The sequence below is a fragment of the Palaemon carinicauda genome, chromosome 1 (assembly GCF_036898095.1).
Source record: "Palaemon carinicauda isolate YSFRI2023 chromosome 1, ASM3689809v2, whole genome shotgun sequence".
NCBI lineage: Eukaryota > Metazoa > Arthropoda > Malacostraca > Decapoda > Palaemonidae > Palaemon > Palaemon carinicauda.
Genome location: NC_090725.1, coordinates 208,964,521 through 208,984,852, shown reverse-complemented (window position 1 = coordinate 208,984,852; position 20,332 = coordinate 208,964,521). Strand labels below are relative to the sequence as shown.

The 20,332-nt window shown below is 34.0% G+C and overlaps 1 protein-coding gene across 1 annotated transcript in view; it reads left to right on the top strand.

The window, feature by feature from the left end:
- Positions 1-14,468, top strand: part of Synj (synaptojanin) — a 392,031-nt gene extending 377,563 nt beyond the window's left edge. The window contains exon 21 of the mRNA XM_068387313.1: positions 1-14,468. This exon is cut by the window's left edge and continues 25 nt beyond it. Coding sequence (XP_068243414.1) covers positions 1-908 — 908 coding nt within the window. The 3' untranslated portion in view covers positions 909-14,468.
- The last annotated feature ends 5,864 nt before the right edge of the window (positions 14,469-20,332 follow it).

Below are 20,332 nucleotides of genomic sequence, written 5' to 3'. Positions count from 1 at the left end.
GGCCTTCAAAAATAAGTTCATCAGTCAGTCAGCAGAAAGAAGCTAAGATTGAGACTATAGACAAACCCACTGTTTCCAATGTAACATCTGAAAAGCCTTCCATACCTCCAAGAACACCATCCTTAGAAAGCCCAACAAGAAGTTCATCAGCCTCTGAGATTGCATCTCCTGCTCCAACTATGAGTTCAATATTTGGTGCTCCAGATTCTTCGCCTCCAGAGTGTCCATCTCAAACCACCAAAGAATCATTTACATCACCTTTTGGTGCTCCTCCTCCTGCCCCAGAAATTGGCTCATTTGAAAAGCAATCGACTGAATCTAGTGTTAAGCAGTCTTCCAATTCTCCATTTGGGGCTCCCCCACCCCAACCATCTAGTTCACCATTTGGTGCTCCCCCACCCCAACCATCTAGTTCACCATTTGGTGCTCCCCCACCTCAACCATCTAGTTCACCATTTGGTGCTCCCCCACCTCAACCATCTAGTTCACCATTTGGTGCTCCCCCACCTCAACCATCTAGTTCACCATTTGGTGCTCCTCCACCTCAACCACCTAGTTCACCATTTGGTGCTCCCCCGCCCCAACCATCAAGTTCACCATTTGGTGGTATCCCAGTTCAACCTGCTGGTGTCCCACCATCTCAGGAGACCCCATCATCAGCACCTATCAAATCCATACCTGATCCTCTTAATGGAGTTGCTCCATCAGAACCGCCATCAGGTCCCCCACCGCCTTTACCAGCAAATGAGGGAACAGCTCCACCCTCTGGGCCACCCCCAACACTACCAGCTCGAAATTTACCACCAGTACCAAACAGGACGAGTGCTGGACCAAGACCTCCCTTGCCATCCAGAAATCTTCCTCCTGTTCCTGCTCGAAATCTCCCACCTGTGCCACCAAGGAAGTAGTCAAAATTTTTTGAACTAGTCATGAATAGGTGTTTTGAAAATTCTTTAAAAAATAGAACATTTATTTTATATATGATTCTAGTGTGCCGTTATGTAATTTGAAAGTATAGTTTATATGTATTGCAAAATTGTGTAGATTATTTTAAGTTGAATGGTAATTATTTATTTAATTTATTATACTGCAATTGTTATGCTAAATGGGATTAAGTGATAAGTATTATTTACTAACCATTTATGGATATAGAATTTAGATAGTGTACAACGAGTGAAATAGTAAATCGTATAATGTACCTAAATATTTTGTTTGTTAATTAACTTAAGGTATTCTATGTGGTATCTGCAATCAGGAGTGCAATGCTTAATACATTGCATATGTATTCCTTATGACCTGTATATTTATGTGAATTGTTGTCTATCTAAATTAGGAGTTATATAATCTTTGAAAAACATTTGTAGGCTTGGAAAATGCATCATCACTCAATCACATTTGATGTCAAGTAGAATCTGTAGATAGTTTTAGCCAAATTATCAGTGTCAGCACAAAATTAAACCAAAATTCTGAAAACTGTGACGAGCATTCCAAAATACAGAAAGTGAAATATTTTCAGTGACAGATGCATCCAATTGTATGTCATATGTAATATATTGTGACATGGGCATTTTATACATTAATGCCTTTTCCTTTATGAGAAGGCCTGTTTTTCTGTCTTTTAACTTTTCTGTTGTTTGCAACTTTATTTCACAGTGAAGTATTTCTTTATAAAAGAAGTAGACTATGTGTAAACTAATGAAGAGTAAATATTCAAGGAATGGTGATTATTAATGTAATTTTTTTAGTTGTACAGTGCAGATACTGAAGGTAAGGTGATACGATTTTTCATGAGCTTTACATCATTATCTTTTCACTTCGTTTAAAATTGCCACACCTAATGTGTGTGACGTGAGGTATTCCATATCTTTTGATTATCTGTAGAAGTTGAAAAACTTTACTCTGTGATAGCCTACAGTACTGTGCAATACTCTCCTTGATTACGGAAATATTTTATGCATGCTTTATTTCCTCTGATCCAGACCAGTTTACGTTTAATATGTGCTATTCATAATTACTGTATATCTACGAACCTCCCCTGGTGTTCAAATGGCTTCTCTCTCAAAGCTGGTTAAATATTGATTTCTAATAAAAAAGCTTAATTAATTTTCCATTTTCTTTCCTTGTAATAGCCCTGCCGCTCCTGTGTAGTATGGAGATGATGTATGTTGGTATATCCCAATACTACTGTGTGGGTAAGCCATTTTACTTTGTATCTTTTCAGTTCTCTCCTTTTCATATCAGAGTCAGCATCTCTACCCACAATCCACATCGCAATTTTTTGTTTTAGGAGGTTTTATAGAAACTCATTATTCATTATTATAGATTAATAGGGAATGTATTCTTCTGGCTTAACTGGGTTATCTTGTTGAGATTCTTCAATGTATATAGCTGAGTGATAAGGATCCTTGTTCACTTGTGTCCTATTGGGGGGTTAGGAAACATGATTTGAAGGACAGTTATGAGGAATGTAGTACCCTTTCATGTCCTCTATTGCAGGATTATCTTCAGTTAGTAGCTGTTTATGTAAAAGTTTTTCATAAAAGGAAATTGTCTTTTATTTCAGGGGAAGCATCAGAGAACAGTAGTGTAGTTGATTTCTGTGGAAATGTGGTTGCTGATGCCGCGCCGACTATTACCAAACTTAAAGGAATTGATAGTAATGAGCTTCAAAGCTCTTTTCTGATTTTGTTAAGTTTGTGCAATCTCAAGGGGCAAACAAGCCCTCAGGCTAATTCGAAGTTGTGGTTCTGGTACACAAGTCAATAAGTGTTTGGTTGGTACCAATCACATTACAGAGTCGACAGCCTCTCCGAGAGCTTAGCTCTTCCAGATTACTCCAGGTGCTTTTATAGTGAAACCCTTGAATTTCTATGATCCTGTCTGCTCTATATGACCACCATATTCTAATATAGAAGACCGGGATCGCAATCTAGAACCTAATATCCCTCCACCTCCTGAAATAAGTGGTCATGCATACCACTAATGTGGCATATCAGATTGTTCCTGTAAATGGCGAATTACAGTTATTAGATTCTTCTTTAGAAACTTTAATAGGAGCTAAGAAGTTGTTGTACAGTATTATGCTTCGCGGTAGTGGCGATCAGCCTTGTGTAGGTTCAGCCACTAGCTCATCTCAAATTTTACCCAGCAGATTTAATGTGGGTGCTAGTACCTCTACTGCTGAAACAATTCCCTTGCCTAATACAAGTGTAAAGGGTAGTAAACAGGAGAAATTGCTTGATGATTCCAGTTTGGAATATTCTACGGAAAAAGATCTTGAAGATGAGGAGGAAACTGAAGATGCCAAATAGGGTGAGATATCTACATTTTAATCTTTGAATAATCTTATTGCCGAATTATGACCATGTAGATTAGCTCTGGCAAGTTCTGATAATTATTTTACTCCTATATCATAAGATGCTGCTGGTTCTAAGATGACTCATATTACATAATTTTTGGATATTTTCAAGGATGTAATGGATAAATTGTTGTCTCAGGTGGAAAATGAGCTTACTAATTTGCTCCCTATCTATCTCTAAGACCTTATCGACTACAAAAGTTTTCATTAATATATAAAACAAACCGAATGCCTAACCTTGTTATTGCCCTTAAAATGTTAATAAAATGAAGTCACACAAATACAGGTTTGTTCCTACTCAGATACAAACCTTCGTTCATTAAGAGTATGATTTCAGCAAAGGTGGAAACTCTTCAGTTAAAATTTAATAACAAGGAATTGGTAGTTATAGGTGGGTAGCAGTGAAACCTTGGCCCCTACTGGCTTACTCAGTACAGTAGCTGCTTCGTTGTCAGTTGTTGCATAGTATAGTTGTACTTCTGGCATCCTCAACTGGCTGTTTTAATTTCTTTTTTCTTCTTGTTTTATTCTTTAGGGATATCATTAAGAGTTTTCAGTTTTCTCGATAACTGTAGGTAACTGAAAGTTTCTGTGTAACCTACCGATATACTCTTTTTGTTCATGTTTAACATTCTTGTTTAATAGGATTCCTGCTGTTTGTTCCCTTGTAAGTGTGGACTAATGATGACAATCTACATTGTAACTGAGGAATGAAACATCGTTACACTGTCAATAGAAGGAGAACAGTTATTCCTTCACCTCTGCTGCATCATTATCTCTTAGCACCTACAGTGTATCCATGCATTCATCAGACTTGAAGCACACTGCCAGACCACAGGAATAAAGGCCTACACCCTTATTTTCCATTTTTTGAGACTATTAGTCTTTAAGACTGATTGATAGGAGTACTAGGGCACACTGCTGGTCCAAAGGAATAAAGACCTACACCCTTCTTTTCCATTTTTTGGACAATTAGCTTAAGACTGATTGAGATGAAGCTACATATACATGACTCCTGCCTACTGGAATAAAGTCAGCTATTTCTAAACTTACCTAGCGTTCATGTACATCCTTTCCCCCCGACCAACAATGCCAAGAACCTGCTGAGCTGGTTTAAACATCAAAACTTAAAGACAAAGGGAGATGGCTAACCTATTTAGTGATATTGCCTTTCATGGCTATATTATGTTGATACACTAGGGGCTGGGCTATAACAATGAAATAAAAAGGGAAAGTTTTTAGTTTTAGGGTAGACATCGACCTTTAACCAATTTTGAGAGAGAAGCGATATGGATACAAGAAGATTATAGAAATAACTAGTTCTATTAATAAAAATCTTTTTATGTGATTTTTATCATTAAAATTGATCTCAAAGTAGAATATGTTGACCATTTTTTAAGCCAGCAATCAATGTATAATTTATTGTAATATAGATCCAACAAACCTCAATCTTTTTAAGGTTAGCCTATTTTTTAACCCTCTCTTGACATTGAGGTTACATTTTATTTATGACACTTAATTAATGACTGCTTGTTACCCATTGTCAGATGTATCTAGAGTATTTTTTTGATGAATCAAAACCATTTTGATATTTTATAATAATTTTCTGTACTTTTAGATACAAATTGAATTCCTCCTATGGAACAAATATTAATGTCCATCACCTTAATTTTTTGTAGCCATGTGCATAAATCATGTATGTGTTTATAGATTATTTCTTAATGATTATTATAATTAGAAGCAAAGAGAATGACTCTATGCAAATCAACATGAATATATATGCATAAATTGTCAGCAATCAAGAATTCAATCAGAAGAGCCTGAGTAAATGGGGGCATGGTACTACCAGAAAAACTTTTTCTTAGGTTTATACCAAAGGGAGTAAAAAAACCACCAGTACCGAGTATTGTAACAAATAGGAACCTCACCATAATAAGGATGCCAACTTTGTTAAAACTTTGAGTCTAATGTTTTATGAAACAAATTGCTTGCTTTTATTCGGTATGCTTTGGTTTTCTATTGTCTACTTGTCTTGCAGGTTTTGTTGTACTTTTATTCAATTCTTGTTTAGGTATTTATATTTACAGTATATATTTGTAAGGTAGACAATAAGAGCCAGTGTACTGGAGACAAAGGCTGTCTAGATATTTCATCTCCTGATATTTCATCTCCTGTGACAAATATAAAGTGGTACAATTAGGTTTTGGGTGTTCCAAGTATTTCTTGGCTGATTTTTTAGCCTAGATATGTAAAAGTATGAGATTAATTTGATTAATTTTGTTGGCCTCCTTTCTGGTTCACCCAACAGATATATTGTTTTGCTTTTCTTCCACCTTGCGATGTGGATAGCATCATGCTAAAGATAGTTGCAAAAAATGTAAAGCTCTCTCAAATGCTGATTTAAAGTGTATCCCTCTACCTAATCATGCAAACACATATGCGGTGGTTACAGTATTAGCAATTCCCACTGAAATTTGTGATATACAGTTCTTTTGATTCATGGAATAACTCGGATGTGAAGAATTTGCAAGTACCCAGTCAGTTGAAGATACTGATTTACAGATATCTTTTTACAATAAAAAGATGACTAGTCACCCCTCTGAATTTGAATTTACGTTTGTTTTAAAACAAACTTTTCTTGATTCTGTTTGATATAGTTGCATTTTTGTTGATTCCACAATTCAGAACAGCTTTCATTTCAAGAAAGATCTTTATCAGCTGCTATTGTTCATTGTGTTTGACTAAACAAAGTGGTTTTACATCATTGATGAATGTCACAAACTGTCTTTATGTACTAACTGCTACAGCCCTGTTAATGGCCGACTTCATTGAAACAAGGTAAAGTTCTTGACTTTCAAGACGATTTGAGGTACAATTTCCTCCCTAGGTGTTGAATCCGGTGTATTATTCTTCGTAGTATCTGGTATTTTTTATAAGTTAAAAAAGTACAATATTCCTCATAGCCTTATGGAATACCAGAGATTTTCTTTTCTTCTGTCCTGTTCTTGTTGAAGTGTCATATTCATTTTGGTTACAGAAATTAATTTTTGTTAAAGATGACTTGTATAGAATATCAGTCAATGACCCATGGGGACAATGGGTGTCAAGAGTCACAGTGTTCTTTGACTTTATATGACTAGCATGTGCGATGCAAATTCACATTAAGAGCCTAACTTTGCCAGCTCTATTTTTTTCCTTACTTTAAAGAATCATAATGTATATGACAGGTAAGCTGCAATGGGTGGTTAAATTTGTTTGTGTGATGCCACAAAGATGGAAACTAGTTCTGCTGAGTTCGTGTCAGGCATTATACAGGATAAAATGGTCAGACTACCTTAATCCAATCTATGATATGAAATACACAGTCAGTTGTTATGGACAGTAAATAGGATATTTGAGTGCCTGAAAGCTTGTTGAAATAAATTTTATGTATTGTACTCTCTCGGTTTCCAGCATGGTCAATAATGTTTTTTGTATTGTAATTGTTAATTTTAGGTGTTCTTTTAAATTTAAAGAACTAAGAAGCATAAAATAAGGTACAGTACTCAATATCAGAGTTTTTATCCATGGAATGACTAAAGCTATTAATGAAGACTCTGACAGCATTGCAACTTTCTGGTATCCATTTGTAGCTAATTTGGTCCAACTACATATTTAGATATGATTCTCGTAGAAAAAATGTTTGCACTTACTGTACCCAATTTATTGTTTGAATTATTTCAAGCCTAGAGAGAGTAAATTTTAGTCTTGTATTTTGTTAAGATTCCTAGGTAAGGAATGGGGTCGTCAGGGGAAGGATTTGCAGGCACAGTTATGTTTGATTAAGACAGTACATGTACATATAGTTAGACAATGTACTAAGGATATGTAGCCTAAAGGTTTTCATGTTGTGTATTTTATTGAACAATACTCTTATGTTATTGATTTTTTATATTTTTGGAGTGAGTGCTGTGTGGTCTCCAAGGACTTTTCCTGTTAAAGGATAGAAAAGGAAATACAATACAACAAGATTACCAAAGAAACATTGTTCCCCCTGTCCTAGGGCCAGTGTATCAATGTACAAAGCACGACTCAATGTGTATAGGAGAGACCTGCAAGTTGAGGCTCATTTGAACTTGCCACCACCTCGATAACTGAACATCCTCTGTTATGACTGACATCATGCATGGCGTCCTAGAGAAGAACCATCCTTTCAGTCATCGACAGCGTACTTGCGTCACAACAAACCCTCAACCATCATTCTTGATATGTCATTAATCCCTACAACACCCTTCTTGCTGGTTGTGTTTGTTTTGGATCACTTTCAAGAACAATATTAAGTACCCGAATTCAGGTTTTTTTTATGGCTCGGTTAACAAATATAAATCATGTCTGATTTAAGTAGTTGGATTCAATAATAATTGGAGGTTGTTTACCTTTATTTGCCGGGTCACTGGCTGTAGTCTGTTTTGTTAATGCTTATGCATGTCTTTCCCTTTCCAGTTTGGTCTTGGTCCATGTTCTTCATACTTTATTACCAAGCTAGTAAAAATAGTGATCAAACTCCTGCAGTTGCTGGGAGTACAGATCATAGCTTATCTAGACGACTGGCTGATTTGGGCAGAGACAGAATTGTACCATATACATAATTTATGTTTTTCAGGTTCTTCAGGATTTAAGTTTCCTGGTCAACTTTGCAGAGCCAAGACTAATTTCAAGAAGGATATCTCAGTGGTGAGGTCTCCAATAGAACATGGTGACAGCCACACTAAGCCTTACAAAAAAAACCTCTCGATGAAGAATTCCAAGCAGAGTCAGATCTTATGTTTCAAGCCACCTCGCTTCCAGACGTCAGCTGGAGAAGATTTTGGGCTTTCTTTGATTTGCCTTGATAGTCAACCCGTTGTTAAAGAACAGGTTAAAAGACCTCAATTGGGTGTGGAGAAGGGCTAGTTCAGAAGAGGTTGCAAGAAAATCCTCAGGTCATGGGCAGTGCCAATTTCCTTGGCCAGGTCGATCCCATTGGTCCCTCCCCCCGTGTCCATGATTATTCATAGATGCTTCCAGGTCGGGCTCGGGATGTCATTGAGAGGAGAGCTTTGTTTTTGAAAAATGGTCCTATTAGTTTGCAGAATTTCATATAAAAATGTTGGAAGTGGTGGTTATTGATTCTATATATTACTGTATTTATGTATCTCATATACATGTTTGTATATAATGTAAATTTCTTCTAATGTGTACCACCTTTTTTACGGAATATCTGATGAAGGAAAAGCTGTCAATACTAGATACTTTTTGTTTGAGTTCCCTTCTGGTTGTCATGCATATAAGATCACTAATTTTTTTAATCCTCTGCATGCAATATATTCATTAAATCTGATTGCACTATGCTAAAATAGGATAATTAGAAGTTTTTGAAAGGTTTCAGTTATATCATAGTCAATTAATTATGGCCATGTATCATTAAGAACTGAAAAATCTTGTGATTTGTTGTGACAAAGTTTCATAATCAAAATAAGTAAAACACTGCATGGTAGCTCTTCCAACAGAATACTTTTTTATTTTGTCATCCATTTTTTTTTCCAGTGGATGCAGAGGTTCAACAGTGCTCTTGATTGTCAAGGATGTTTCTAAATAGTGGCGTATTTTAATGCCAGTGACTGATCATTTATTATTCCATTGAAGGTAAACAGAATTCTAGAACAATCCCAAAGTTAGCCACTATGTTTGTGCTAGGCGGATGTCTTCATTAACCTGTATCAAATGAATGCATTAGAGAAGGCACTTCCACCTTCAACCACGGATATGCTTAGACTTTTCTATACATTCAACTGAGTAATCAGTAACTAGAATCTGTATTATTTAGCTCCACTTGGGGCTCATTTGAGGGAGAGCCTAATCCAGTTGTATTGATTGATTTGTTAAGAATTTGGAAATAAAATTCCTCAACTATTTTAGATTACTGTTTCCCAAGCAAAGACCATCTAATTTTTTTAGCAAGTGTTAAATCATAATTAATTTGTAGTCTGCTTGAGAAGCTGTAATCTGAAATAATAACGGGACTTTATTAGTTCCAACTTATCAATCCTATGGAGCAAGCTAAAAAGACATAACTTTCTAAAAAGTTTCTAAAGAGTATATTAGTAAATAGATGAAACAAATATGGTAAGCAAATTATTAGACGCTTAATTCACGACTTGTAATGAAAAGGTTCCAGACTTATGGCTATAGTGAAGCTGGAGGTTCCAGACTTATGGCTATAGTGAAGCTGTCTGCTTTCAAATTAATGAAGTTAATTTGTGAACCAATGCATTGCTCCCAGTACTCCTTTCATGCTTGGACTCCTCAAAAAATCCTGCTCTGGAAGTGTGTTGAATACCATCCCCAATGGATTTTGTCTATGGGATCAAATAACAACCTCTCAAGTTTGGCTGTCTCTATTTTGTGGAAAAGTCAGAAGTGTCACAAACCAAATTTAGAAAAGTAAGAGGGCATAGTCTGATGGTTTTTGGAGCGTTTGAGTTATTATTGTGCCATAATTCAATTTTTTTTTTTCATAGGATATCTTTCTCAAGATACCTCAGAATATTCTAAATGATGATATGATTTGAGCAACTTCTTTGATGGAGAGCCAACAGTCTTCAAGTTATCAGATTCTCTTTCCCCGTTGATCATGAAATTAAACATAGAATTAGTGAGAATTAACGTGGATTTTATTACAAGGAATGTAATAGATTGACTGAATTTGTAATTTTTTTCCTTCATCCATCCCTGTTGAGTTCTTTCCTTTATGATTCTATCATCATCAAACAAATCTCATTTTCCAACTAATTACCTTTTTACAATAAAACTTAACATTTGGATGTGAAACTTACATAAAAAGATTGATTACTCAAAGTTGGGGAACTGATGACTTCCTCCTACTGACAGGTCACATGTTTACTCAGTAGGGGCCATTGTTGGAGCCATCTAAGCTACTATTTACATACCAGTTGACCTCTCTTACTGTTAGATCAAAGCTTTTGTAAAGTCAAGATGAATTTTAAAGATCTCCATTATTTTGTAATGACCTTTTGTTAGTGTGAATCATTCAATAATTTGAATAGACTTTACTGGTTTAATCTAGTTTCTCCATAATTTGATAAAGAATATACAGCAGTGGCTTGGTCAGATCAAAGTGTCTGATGATGGTACATACGTACAGTACTTGTATTATTATTGTTTTCATACTACCTTATTGACTTGTACATTCATGCTCTAATGTGGATGTGAGGTCCATAGAATACACTGTGCATATTATTATTATTATTATTATTATTATTATTATTATTATTATTATTATTATTACTTGATAAGTTACAACCCTAGTTTGAAAAGCAGGATGATGTAAGCCCAAGGGCTCCAACAGGGAAAATAGCCAAGCGGGGAAACAAAATAAGGAAAAACTACAAGAGAAGTTCAAGAACAGTAATAACATTAAAATAAATCTTTCATGTATAAACTATAAAAACTTGAAAATAACAAGAAGATAAAAACTTTTAAAATAACAAGAGGAAGAGGAACAAGATAGAATAGTGTACCCTCAAGCAAGAAGTCTTTAACCCAAGACAGTGGAAGGCCATGGTACAGAGGCTATGACACTACTCAAGACTAGAAAACAATGGTTTCATTTTGGGGTGTCCTTCTCCCAGAAGAGCGGCCTACCATAGCTAAAATGTCTCTTTTACCTTTACCAAGAGGAAAATAGCCACTGAACAATTACAGTGCAGTAGTTGACCTCTTGAGAGAAGAAGAATTGTTTGGTAATTTCAGTGTTGTCAAGTGTATGAGGAAAGAGGAAAATGTGTAAAGAATAGGCCAGACTATTCTGTTTGTGTCAGCAAAGATGAAATAAGCCGTAACCACAGAGGGGGGGTCCAATGCAGTACCGTCTGGTCAGTCAAAGGACCCAATAGCACACTAGCGGTAGTATCTCAAACTGGGGGTTGGCGCCTTGGCCAACCTACTATTTGTGAACTAAGATAATTAATTGAAATTTATTCTTATTAACCATGTATATACATTCATAAAATGGCATTTTTCTTATTTAATATTTCTCATAGAAATAATCCTTACTGCTCTGAAGCAATAGTCATATATGGAACAGTGAGGTCTTCACCCTCCTCACAACCCTTCTCTAAATCCAAAATTGTTCCCACTATAAGACAAAGAGAATGCGGATCATGGTCACACCTAAAAAAATAATCCCAAGCACTATCTGTGCAGTAATTGCCAACAAGTACGGAAGAGGTCATCTATAAACCAATTTAAAAAAAAGGATAAACAAACTAAAACCCTGGCAATCTGGAGCACACATCTACCTCTACCAGGTCGACTTGCAGACTGAAGACGACGATACAATTTGTGCATCATGTCATTGTTGGTAGACGCTAGTCGGTTCTCATCACTTTACTAGAGGCATAGTTTGAAGGTGGTAATGTGGACATAAGCTTCCAGAGATGAAAGCAATATGAGCATCAGGTGAATATAGAAATATTTCATTGAAATTCTGTCTTTCCAATCTTTGCCCTTTATACACTTTCAATGACTCAATACAACAAGGGAAGAAGTCTGGCACTATTCACCAGCAGAAGTCCAGATGTCAAGATTTTACATTTGCTTTCATACAATTCTTAACTTAGATCAAGTAATAAAGTTTTGTTTTCCGAGTGTTATTAAAATTTATCACTTCCTAAATTTTAAAAAAACGGTTATAAACTATAGTTACTCTATAGATGTTAGAACCGATAGTCAGTATGGATTACAAGTTGTTGCGCTGATTTCGAGTTAATTTGTACCATTTGTTTTTGCTTGTGAAAGGATAGTATACCTAGATGATTTTCCTTCTTGTTAAGCCTTTTTTTTCATCTTTACAAAACCTAGTACAAAATGACAAAATATATATTTTGCCTTATAAGCATTAAAAAGTTTGTAAATTTATTTGAGTTTAGTATTTTTTGTTTAGTAAAAAGACAGACAAAATATGACTGCATTTATAAGTGAGCCTATATATCAAAAGGATTTTTTTTTAGATTGGCCAAATCAGCCTGTATTATTACGTTTCAAAATGCATTGGTTTTTGGTGTTGGTTTGTCCTTGTTTACACTACTTTCAGTGTACAGTATGTATTTGTTTCAAGTTAAGGTTGGAACATGTCTTTTGTGGTTGTAAGCATATTACTGAAGGTTAGTATGGAGTTTAGAGCTCTGCTTGTTCAGTTCCTGTGCGATTTTTTTTCATATGCGAGTCATCAAAATACCCCAATTTTAAAGAGTAATTAGTTAGCATAACAGCCCAGTTTCAAGTTATTATCCTGCAATCAAATACTGTACTGTATTTTGACAGTTTTTGTACAGACTCATCTATAATAAATGGGGTCATCAGGGGAAGGATTTGCAGGTACAGTTTTATTTTATTTACTTTAATGTATGTGAAGTAAGACAATGTACTGAGGATAGGTGTACTTTTTGTACTCCCTATGAGGGTCAAGAATTGTGACGATAGTATTTTTAAACTAATAATGAAATGAAATACAAAATTAAAGATGTTGAAAAGCATATAAAAGAAATTATTTTTTATAAAGTTCAAACTGAAAATTTAATTTTGAAACTGTGTCCAAGCATTGATGAATTATTTGGATAGATATTTGCTGAAATTTATAACCAAGAAAGAAACCTTTTAGAGATGTAATAAAAATATCCATCAAAAGTGAATCATTGCATTTTTGTATGTGCAAACCCAATTTTCTCTGGATCCGACTCTAGATGCATTATAAACTTTAATGCCTGTTTTTTAATTCAAAGTTACAACATTTAAGTTTTCCGCATGATATTAGTCATTTAATCTACAACAAAGTTCTTTTAGTCACAGAAGTGACATAATTTAAATTAGATTTCTTTTTGAAATTAAAAGTATGTGTTTCTCAAGTAATACTGTTACTTAAGTCCATTTTGATATGTAAGTTTTCATAAAGAATTTAGAAGACTTCAGAAATTATATACCAAGGTTTCTTTTTTATTTTTTGACCAAAGAGCATATTACTTATTCAGTGTGAAAAAGAGATTCCTGTCTGGAAAAGGATTGTTAGTTTAAAGCTTTAATGTTTATGCTCATCATGTCTTGGGTACATTTGCATTTGTGAAACTAGAAATATTACCAACTACTGTAGTTCCATTTATTAAATTAGGCTACCATATTTCAGTGTAATTAATTATCTATATTCGGCAGAGCTACTTAATCTCTGATTATTTCCTGTTTTATATTAATGATTAATCACAATGTAAAGAATATTGAATTTATTAATGAAATATGGAATTGTTACACTTTTAGGTAATGATTATTCAAGTAATGGTACAAATGCAAAAATCAGTGCCGTATTTCTTTTTAAGCGGAAATCTCAGCAGTCTTGGTGGTTATGCATTTATTGCTTCCTTAGTACTAAGTGAAAAATATGTTGAAAGTTTATTAATGTAGTTATGATATTATTACTTGAACTTGTTATTGTTCAAAAGACTTAGCAGTACACATTTTCTCATATAGGTGATGGCTTATTGCTTTAGTTGTTTTTGGACAGTTCAGCCACAGAATTTTTCAGTAGTTAAGGAATTATTTTCTTACATTGGTTTTATAGTTGTGTGGCTATGACTTGTATTATTTGAAGTTTTGAACATCACATGTTTTAGAAGTAAATTCATACTTTAAAAAGACTGCATTATGAATTATACTGTATGTTGGTCATTCAGTATGCTTTGGTAAAATACTCAGATGGAAAGTGTGAAAATTACTGGATTGCAGTATTTCTTAGAATATAGTTAATGTTTTATATTCATAGTATAATATGTTTATAAGGGTACAAAGTTAAAAATATTCTCTAGGATAAATAAGTAACAGGTGGCAACCTTTGGCAAATTCAGCTTCCATTTTTTGTTCAAGTTCTCTTAGGTCAGTCTTGGAAAGGTTATGCAGTTTCAGAATTATTCAGAAGTTTGTGCTTCCCTAAGTGAAGGTCATTTTCATAACCTCTCTTCATTTCATATATTCAGGAGCAAGAGAAATTTTTTGCAATATTCTGTGGGTAAGGTAAAGGTGTCTAGTTTCAGTTCCAATATCACCAAATAGATGTTCACCAGAACGTCAGCTGGGCAAGCCCAACCACCCACTGTGATGCCCAACCACATCTTGTAACCTTCTCAGTAAACATCTTAAACTCACGGTCCTGGGTTGGGATCGATCTGCTGCCATGCAAATGCTAGGCGAACATGTTACCACTGTACTAGTCAAGAGGTTAATTGTTCAATTAATGAAATTTGAATACACAATAACACTTCTATAGGAAGATGACCTTGTGAAATTGCATTGAGATGTCAAATATTATGGCTGATTTGTAATAGGTTCTCAAATGCTATTTTATAACATTGCTGATACTATTTTCCTCTCTGTAAATGTCAATCAGCTTATTCAGAATTAGGATGGAGTAAAATTGTGCAATGATACTGAATATTAATGTCATAAAGAAAAAACTAAGTTGTTACAATGTTTTTCTGAAAGTATTGTGACCATGAATTTATATGTCTAACGTCATTTATAATGTCGAACAGATTGAGTGCATTATTTGGGAAGAAATATGATATTGGTGTAGAGGACATAGAGATTAACTTAAGTTTGGTGTTTACTTATAATAGATATTTGCTTCTTTCTGTAGTTTTCTTTGTCTAATTTTCTTAATTCTAGAGTTAATTTTTTTCTGACATGCACAGGAAACCCATTGATTCATTCATTAACTGAAAAGGTTCAGTATTCTTCTTAACAAATATGTTTATTATTTTGAGAAATCATACATGAAAGTCGCAGTGCTAACATCCTCAAAGTAGGGGAGACAGCTTTTGACCTTGCAAAATACCAAGTTTGCTCCCCCTTTTATCGCTCCCTCCAAGCATCTAGCATGTGTCTGATTGCCATCTGTTGGAAGGGAAGAAAGATGGAATGCCAAAAACTTCAAAAAGTTTGTCAATTCTTATAAAAGTCGTGTAGGCGACGCAAGAAGAATAATAGACTTAGTGATAGGATGTTAATAGGTTCTATCTTCCTCTGTATAGTGGGCAATTGGACACCAGCTTGACACCTGGAGGGGAGGGTTGTAGGGAGAAATGGATAAATCTTTTGCTTTCGTAAATTTGAGAAGTTCAGTGGTTGGCTGGAAATTATTGATGTAATAATCTTATAAAAATTCTGTTTTCTAATATTAGTGCTTTAAGTTAACAAACTATATTTATTCTTTTATAACAAAAAAATATTTCTTAATGTTATCCTTATAGCCCTTATATTTCAGTATCTTTCAGCTAATAGAATTTTACTTAAAAATATGGTGGTGTTGTGTACTATATTGGGAAAGGTCATGAAATTATTTACAATATGGATAGGAACACATGTTCTGATGGATGCACTTGATTGAATAATTAAAAATAAAAACACACAATGTTATGAATATTCTCTATATAAGATACTTTAATTTATTGTAGTCATATTTAAATATTTAGTTAAAAGGTTCATGGCTGCCAGTTCACAAATATTAAGCTTTTTAAGGTACACAGCATTAGATACTGTGTATGGTGTTTAACTATCTATAATTATGAAGATATATCTGTGAAGCACTAATTTGATAGTTAGTGAGAACGATTTTCATTAAAGTGCCTGATTCTTTCTTGGTATTGTTCAAGTTGGAAAAACTAGATTTTTTACCACACGTACTGTATGAAGTTGTGGCTTTGATTTAACTCCCTCCCCTTCATAAAAAATCTTTTTGGAACTGAATTTAATATTAGTGATGAAAATTGACTTCAATAACTTTATTTCTTAAATAGATTAACATTGAAAATTATATAATAAAACATCATATATGGTAAAGTAGTAATTATTTACGGGGGAATTTAGGTTGGAGACCTTTTATCTATTTAAGACTTCTGGTTCTATTTTGTCACTTATCCATATTTATTTTTAATTTCTTAATGTAAATGCAGGTCTTTTCATGTGCATTTTGTTAAGTGCTGTGATTGTTGTGAAATTGTAATTATACTAGTGTAGGTGATGTATAAAATGTATAGATCCCATTATTAATTCTTTTATTATCCCAATTATGTGCATACTATTTATTCAAAATCTAAATCCCTTACAAGGTGTATTGCCATTCTTCTTTTATTAGGAATACTATTGAATTCATTTTAGCTCAATTAGAGAATTTGAAAGCTCATTGGAATAGAATTATTAAAAATGCAATATAAAGGTAAAAATATGTTACCCATGAAAAGGAGAAAGTAAAATTATTAGAAATGAATACCTTGTTTGGTAAGAAGCTGCACAGGGGTGTGCAGAGAGTATTCCTCTAAATTTCATGATACTAAACTGTAATAGCCACATCTTTAAAAATGCAGTGTGCTGAATGACCTTTCTTAATTTTATATTGTCCCCTAAAAGGACTAATCTGCCTTTTACCTTTCATCCATTCACATTGATCTCTTCCACCTATATGTCCAAGTGTATAATATATATATATATATATATATATATATATATATATATATATATATATATATATACATATATATATATACACATATATATATGTATATATATATAAATATATATATATATATATATATATATATATATATATATATATATATATATATATATACCAGTATATATAAATATATATATATATATATATATATATATATATATATATATATATATATATATATATATAGTGTATATATATGTATAGATATAGATATATATATATATATATATATATATATATATATATATATATATATATATATATATATATATATATATATATACATATATATATATGTGTGTGTATATATGTGTATATATATATATATATATATATATATATATATATATATATATATATCCTACATACATATACCAAGGTACTTCCCCCAATTTTGGGGGGTAGCCAACATCAAACAAAGGGAAAAAAGGGGACCTTTCCTCTCTACGGTACTCCCAGCCTGACGAAGGACTCAACCGAGTTCGGCTGGTACTGCTAGGATGCCACAGCCCACCCTCCCCCATTATCTACCACAGATGAAGCATCATAATGCTGAATCCCCTATTGCTGCTACCTCTGCGGTCATCCAAGGCGACTGGAGGAAACGGCACAATCGCTTGCCATTCATTCCTATTTCTAGCACGCTCTCTTGCCTCTCACATCTATCCTCCTATTACCCAGAGCTTTCTTCACTCCATCCATCCACCCAAACCTTGGCTTTCCTCTTGTACTTCCCCATCAACTCTTGCATTCATCACCCTCTTTAGCAGACAGCCATTTTCCATTCTCTCGACATGGCCAAACCTCGTCAACACATTCATATCCACTCTAGCTGCTAACTCATTTCTTACACCCGTTCTCATCCTCACTACTTCATCCCTAACCCTATCTACTCGAGATGCACCAGCCTTACTCCTCAGACACTTCATCTCAAACACATTCAATTTCTGTCTCTCCGTCACTTTCATTCCCCACAACTCTGATCCATACATCACAGTTTGTACAATCACTTTCTCATACAGAACTCTCTTTACATTCATGTCCAACCCTCTATTCTTCACCACTCCCTTCAGTGACCCCAACACTTTGCATTCTTCATTCACTCTCTGACCTACATCTGCTTCCATTCTACCATTTTCTGCAACAACAGACCCCAAGTACTTAAACTGATCCACATCCTCAAGTAACTCCATTCAACATGACATTCAACTTCGCACCACCTTCCCTTCTTGTACATCTCATAACCTTACTCTTACCCACGTTAAGTCTCAACTTCCTTCTCTCTCACACCCTTCCAAATTCTGTCACTAATCAGCCAAGCTTCTCTTCCGAGTCTGCAACCAGTACAGTATCATCCGCAAACAAAAACCGATTTACCTCCCATTCATGATCAATCTCGTGTACCAGTTTTAATCTTCGTCCAAGCACTCGAGCATTCACCTCTCTCACCACTCCATCAACATACAAGTTAAACAACCATGGCAACATCACATCCCTGTCTCAGCCCCAATCGCTCACATCATTTCCTATCCAAACACATGATTTACTGTACTACCTTTGTAGAAACTTTTCACTGCTTGCGACAACCTTCCACCAATTCCATATAACCTCATCACATTCCACATCGCTTCTCTATCAACTCTATCATAAGCTTTTTGCAGATATATATATATATATATATATATATATATATATATATATATATATATATATATATATATATATATATATATAGATATATTGTGTGTGTGTATGTGTGTATAAATATACATACATACATACATATAATTTATATATATATATATATATATATATATATATATATATATACATATATATATATATATATATATATATATATATATATATATATATATACATATTATATATATATATATATATATATATATATATATATATATATATATATATATACACACATATATATATGTGTGTGTGTGTGTATATATATACTGTATATAAATATATTATATATATATATATATATATATATATATATATATATATATATATATATATATGTGTGTGTGTGTGTGTGTGTGTTGTACCTATATACATACATACATACATAAATAAATAAATATGTACAGTACACACAAAGGAGTTTATTTCTGATGAAGTCTGAGGGACGTACAAAACAAGTTCGTTACAGTCCTATTTCATAACAAACATTTTTATAAAGGACAACGAAATGTATAACGTATCACATATTTTCACAATTCAGTAATTGTTACAACTTATTAATGAATAAAATCATTATGTTATCTTAACCACTGATCTTACTTTGCTTTGAATGCCTGGATTTACAATACAACATGAAAGAATCTGAGTTGGACAAACAGTCAAACATTTTATCAGAAACAGGTTCCTGAGAATACTTTCATGTTGTTTGAAAAGTGTACTTAAAGTACTTGTAGGTATACCAAAATCTGAGGCAGTGTAATTTTTAGTTTTAACTCCTTTATCAATTTTACCAATAATTTGCAATTTTGTGTTGTGACAATGCTTTACTTTTCTCTACTTACCATTTCAGAAATAGTTTAAAAATACTATCTATTGGAAAAATGTGTATGATTCATTTTTGGGCTCAAGCCATGTCGTCCTGATGGAAGGTTCTTCTAGGCAGCTTTTTAAGGGATATTTGGCTACAGTGATACTCCCAGAGAATTGACCATAGGTCTCCAGAATTCTAACTCCTGGCGTGAGTATCTTTAAAAATTTTCTCAAGGATATCGCATAATATCGGGACGTATTTCTTGATACAATATTCACCCCGAGTAGAGTTTTTGCTCTGAGGGGGAAAATTGGCGAAATCGAAGGGGAGCCGTCATCAAGGTTACCCAGTGGATCCCCTTCCCGTACTACTACAGGTTCCAATATGGCTACCCATTCCTTGTTTTGTAGCAAATTGCGCACGGTGTACTCCCGCTTGCTCTCAGTGTTTTAGATCGCTATTTACGAGGATTTATCATGTATTCTCCAGCATCTTCTGCCTCTGGAAAGTTGAGTATTTAATCTTTCCTGTGTATAATTTTTGGCTCCCTTCTCGCAGTTAAATTAGTATAATTTAGATGTGTTTATCGGAGCGTAGCCGATAACCGTAGGCGCCATTTTGGACGCTGTCGTTCGCCATACATACCTTATTTAGTCAGTAGAACGACGTTCCCGGTATTTAGCTCTAATGAATTATAGCTATTTAGGCAAAATATATTAGTGAAGATAAGATCATGCACGTATATTTCCTCTTCCTTAAATGCAACGTTCGTATACATTAGAGTCTCGGTGATACACGTATAGCGTAGTCGAGATCTCGCCCCGCGCTAGGCTAACCTAGCCTACGCACTTTATACTTTCGTACA